Here is a 5,853-nt window from a genome sequence, read left to right as displayed (position 1 = left end):
AAAAAAAAAACAACACTAATTTCAAGTATAAATTTTACATTTACCTTTGTGACTAATTATTCTCTCTCTTTCTTAAATGCAAACTTCATGAAGGGCTACATCTTTGTCACCAGTATTTGGCACAATGTCTAGCACATAAAGTCTTTTTGAATTTTTAAATTAAATTCATTGCAGTGGCACTGGTTAATTCCATTATGTAACTTTCAAGTTTAAAATTCTATAATACATCACCTGTATATTACATTGATTTTGTATCCTTCAATTTTACTGTATTTATTTACTATTTCTACTAGGTTGTGTGTGTGTGTGTGTGCAAGCGAGCGCGCTTGGAGTTTTTTTGGTGGCCTTTGAGGTTTTTTTTATGAAGTATCATGTCATCTGCAAAAACGACAATTTTACTTCATTCGCAATTGGGTTCCATTTTGTGTTTCTCTTGCCTGACTGCTCTGGCTAGGACTTCCAGAACTATGTTGAAAAACGGTGGTGACAGTGGGCATCCTGTTCTGTTCCTGATATTGGAGATGAAGCTTTCCGGGTTTTTGCCACTGAGTACAATATTAGCTGAGGGCTTATCCTACATGGCACATAATATTTTTAATAAATAATGCTAAGTGGACGAACAAACAATCACTTTCGGTCAAGGACTAATTCTCTTTTCCTAAACTTTTCCAAGAGCCCTTTCATTGGCTGTCAGTCTTGTACCACTCGGATTCACACTCCATTGAGCTACTGGCAGGTACATTTTAGGAGGAAATCTAACCGTGATGCTCCCTGTTCCTACTCCAGGGACTCATCATCCCCGGAGGTGACCTATATTTCTTAACTGGACAAAGACTCCTGGCTGGCCTCACAACACTCTCTTCTAAGCTTCAAACTCCTCCATCAATACAAATATAAAATATCGTTACCTCCTTGTGTACCATCCTATTTCATATCTGAATTTCTCTAGCTGATCCCCATTCATCCTTTAAGTCTCATTTCAAGTATAAATGTGACAGGAAGCCTTCCCTAACCTACTCAAGTTGGGTTAGACACTTGTCTCTTGATGCTCCAAAAGACCCTACAGTGCCTTCTGTTGCATTTATAAGACTGCTGTAGTATTATGTGTGATCTTCTTGACTACAAACAGCACTTTAATTCAGTTTTTTAATCCCTAGAAACTAGAAGAGACCCAGCACACACATATTAAATACTTGATATATGAATACATGGACACATAAACACTAAGTCACTTTTCCAAATCACTACAGAAAATTTAAAGAATTTGTTTTACACTCTCTCTGGTCGTGTGGTTTACTAACCTGAATTCCCTGTAGATATTATTGAAAGCAAGTGATGCTCCTAGCCTCTTGAAAGCATTGGGGTGAAGTGCAAAGCTGTACAGTCGCTTGAAAAGTGATTTGGTGTTTACTGAACTTTTCTCCTGCTGCTGTGGTGTTGTCTGTTTAATGGACCATCTGAGGAATTCTCGGATACACCGACCACAAAAGTCTCTCAAAGTACTGTCAATGGGGTCCACAATTCCATCCTAAAACAAAGCATAAAATGACAACTGAATACCCTATCTTCTTCTGAGCATAACCAGAGTATTTTATAAAAATTAATTTACAGCACTATTGAAGAAAAAAGAAACACCAATAATACCAATCTGTCTAGAATCTAAACTCTAATAATTTCTAGCTGACATAATAACAATACTTTCTTTAAACAAATCCAGAAACTGAAAAATCCTTTTTAAAAAAAGGAATGCTTTAATTAGTAACAACAAGCAGTCTTTCCCTGAAGAAACACAATGGCCACATGCTAGGAATTTTTGTTGTTGACCTGACCCTATAACAGAATCTGAGATGCTTCATGTATTGAGGTTAAAGAGAATAAGACACTTGCAAGTTCCAAAGAAATTATACTGCTACATAAACAAAAATCACATGGAGATGTGGTTCTAGAAATATAACTTTCTGTAAGAGTAATCTCCATAAAGGCACAATTTCTAAATATCTGAAAACACAGCTAAGGAAATTTGAATGTTTTTGTCTCCCTCTAGGCATTATTTCTTTAGATCTATATAGAAAAAGTTTAACTTGAAAAAGTACACTGAACAATGAAATAAAGGAGTACTTCTGCCTAACATTCCCAGTTTTTTGCTATTTGTGAAATCTTTGATTATAGTATTAATGAGAATTCAATAAGATAGTAATCTATGGAAATGGAAGAAGTTATTAACCACTTCTCAGAGCAGAGGTATATAGTGTTTGTGTTCACATAAGGAAATTAGCAATTCTTATTAGAAGACTGACAGATGCCCTTTTACTTGAGTGCTGTACTACCAACTTCACATTTCCTCCTTTACCTTTTCTTTCTTCAACTATCTCTTTTATATTTTCATTATCTGACCCGAATGCTTTCTGAAGCTCTTATTTAAGCTAATTTCAAGATTCAAAGGGGGAAAAGAAATAGCTAAGATAAACACTTCAGAATAAAAACATTAGAATAAGTTGATCTGAATGCAAACAACCCAGAAATTTAATTTAATTTAATGTGCTTACATGAAGTTCAATATAGACAAAGCTAATCTATGATGATGAAAGCCAGAGTGGTAATCTCTAGGTTGAAGATAGTCTATATTGAACCTCATGTAAATGGAATCATTCTGTACCTACTCTTTTGTGTCTGATTTACTTTAATCAATTTAATGTTTTTGAGACTAATCCAGGTATTACATGTATCACTAGTTCATTTTTTTAATATTGCAGTGCAATATGAATATTACACAGTTTATGTATCCATTGCCCTGTTATTTTCAGTTCTGGGCTTATTAAGAATAAAGCTGTGTTAAACTTTTAAAAATAATTTAATGTATTTATTATAGGCAGGATTCACTGGTACACAGTGCAGAGAAATGAAGCATAGATATAATTATGTCACCATGTGAATAAGAACGTTCAGTAACTCTCCACTCCCCACAACATGGCATCTATCCGATTAGGGTCACTCTGAGAGTGAAAGGAGTGCTCTTAATAGTTACATACACAACAGGCATATCCAGGACTGTCCTGGGAAAACCAGAATGGGTGGTCAACCGACCTACAATGTTCTGCTATTCTGACCCAACACACCTTCCCAGCCCCACCTTCTCAGCACAATGCTCCTATGCAAGCAAAACTGAAAACAGATCTAATTCTTACAAACACCAAGCACTTAATGCCTTTATCCCCTTGTCTGGATGCCCTTGTCAAATCCCCTGTTTCCTATGGCTTATTTCAACCAGAAGCAACACACAGATTCAAATCGGATTCAAGCTGCAAAAGATGCAATGATAGGACTTTGTTTGGACAAACTTTCTATATGTTTAGTTGGGACTTTTGATTCCAAAGTCAGTATATGGCAAAAGAAAAATTATAGGTAAATAATAGGTAAAATCAAATAACATTCAATGGGTCAAATGTAAAGTTATTTGTACAAGTTCAGAAAATTATAATAAAACAAGTGTCAAAAGACACTAAGGCTTTAGCTGACCTCATATTCTCTGCCTTTAGTGAACCTGTGACCAAATCTTAATGATTCTACCTCTAAGGTCAGGATAGTGTTATGTAAATGCTAAGCTATTGTTCTAGGGCCCATTAGTTGTTGAATCTGAATGCAGGAGAAAACTGGATGAGTTAAAAATAATCCTTAATTACTGCACTAGAGATATTTTTAAAATAGGTACTGCTAAAAGGGCTCTGATAAAAAACAATTTTATTCATGCCTTCCACCCACAACCCCAACAACAGTCTTAAAATAGATCAAGTTTGTCACATTTACGACCATTCTCCCCAAAATCAGAAAACTAATTATAATATGAATATTTGCTTGCAGATATTTAAAAGTATCACTTAAACAAATAAATATGGCATCATGATTATTAAAATGGCATGTCACCAATTCTCTAAAACAAAAAAATATATATTATCTAGCTACATGCTATATTTTGATATCCTGACAGGTGCTAAATACATATAAACTTCTTGAAGTGCTAAATACATATCAAATATAAGTAGAAAAATAGGAACAGCAGAAAGAAGAAGAAAAAAAAAGTCAACCCTTACTCACCAATATCGTTTCTAGTAAGGCAACAGTATCCTGGCTTTCAAATTTCTTATTGTTAGTGAACCAGTGAATCAGTTGCATAACCAGTGGCTCAAACAGTTGCCGTGTCACCTGAAGAGAAAATACCAAGAGAGTTTATTTTCTTCATGTTGTAGTAACTTTATGTTGGAAAAGAGTCCAGTTAAATGGCAGAAGCAAAATTAAGTGATAATACTGTCATGGTTTTGTTAGTTTCCTTTTCTAGTTTAATTCTAAAATGAACAAGTTCTTCCCAATATACACACTAAAACTCACTGTTCTTCTAGTCAAGAGGGCAACTGAGGATGAATATTACTGGTTTTATAGTACTCATCGTTATTAACTTGATCCTGAATGTGCACTTGAGGTACTGTGGGTCAGAGGCATTATCATTATTCAACTAACAAGTAAATAATGACAAAGAGAAAGCCGGACTTAAAACTTGTATCACTGGAGAAGACAGCTGCCTCCCCATTGCTGCCAAATGAAAGAAGAAAAATCTCGACTCCTTGGAGACATTAAGGATCCTGAGTTCTCACTCTACCTTCCAGAATGTAAATAAAGTCTCTCCAGGGGCCAGACAGCCTTGTGGGTCTCTGGCTTTTACAATCCAGGGTGTCTTCCAGGCCTGGGTTCCCCCCTGTAAAAGGAAATACCCAGGGAAACAGTGCCCACCTTTCTGAAACCGTGGGAGCTTAACCGAGTGGCCTAGGTGTAACCCTGTGATCATCTTGGAGAGGGAAGAGAAGTTTTATTATCCTTTTGGATCAGAGCACTTACCTAGACAAATAGTTACAGACCCGATCCTCATTACATGGAGAGTAAAATGTTTGTAGCAAAGTGAAGGGGAGTATTCCCTATCTTTGTACCTTACACATTTCTGGGCCGCATAAGGCTAGGGCGCCTACGGGAGCACTGACAAATCCAGGAGAGCTTTGTTTCCCAACTGACACTGAGCTCAAGAATGAAGCACCTTGGCATGAACGCCGCCACTCAAAACCCTGTAAAACCGTCCATGCCTCGGGGTGCAGAACAAACAACACAGAGACCGCTTGCAGCTGGAATTTTTCTATAAAATATATCTTTCTATCCGTCCTTTGAAGCAATTTTTAGGATTAATCAAAATAAAGGTCTTACCTTATAGTTTGAACTGGTCTTAAAGCATCACTTTCTTCTTCAAAAGAATTACACTGTTTTATTCTTAGTGTATAAGGTGTATATGTATGTCTACACACAGAAAACACATGCATGCACACATATACACACACACCACTTATAGAAATTATAGAAAATATAGAAAACCATCCACCTACAATCCTATCTCTGTAAGGCAACCACTGTTAACATTTAAAATTGCTGTTAACTTTCAAAATATTTTATTTACACACATTTAAATATATGTGTATACATGTATATACATATACATGTGTAAAAAATACTTTTTATAAGCACTTTTCCTCTTAATTTTGAATATTTTCCAGATAAATACATAAGCTGTGTCAGAATGTTTATTAGTTAGCCCAGTACCTCACATATGGATATACCATGATCCAATTACCCAAATCCTGTTATGAGAATTGCAGGTATATGTAATGTGTGACTAACAAGAAGTCGCAATGAAAAGTCCTGTACACACTGCTCTGAGTACATCGGCAGTAATGAAACTGTTGGACCAGGGCTGCAGGTCACCAAGCCTTTTGCTCTGCCTGCAGGGAGCCTGTGCGCATCCACACTCTCAGCAGACAG

General features: G+C 36.1%; 1 protein-coding gene across 1 annotated transcript in view; it reads right to left on the bottom strand.

The window, feature by feature from the left end:
• Window positions 1-5,853, bottom strand: part of PRKDC (protein kinase, DNA-activated, catalytic polypeptide) — a gene marked incomplete at its 5' end in the record, with an annotated part of 202,177 nt that overhangs the window by 138,176 nt on the left and 58,148 nt on the right. Inside the window, 2 exon segments of the mRNA XM_015568649.1 lie at window positions 1,302-1,528; window positions 4,093-4,200. Coding sequence (XP_015424135.1) covers window positions 1,302-1,528; window positions 4,093-4,200 — 335 coding nt within the window.

The sequence above is a fragment of the Myotis davidii genome, unplaced genomic scaffold (assembly GCF_000327345.1).
Source record: "Myotis davidii unplaced genomic scaffold, ASM32734v1 scaffold452, whole genome shotgun sequence".
NCBI classification, from domain to species: domain Eukaryota; kingdom Metazoa; phylum Chordata; class Mammalia; order Chiroptera; family Vespertilionidae; genus Myotis; species Myotis davidii.
The sequence above is the reverse complement of the archived record's forward strand: the minus strand, read 5'-3'. Positions and strand labels throughout refer to the sequence as shown.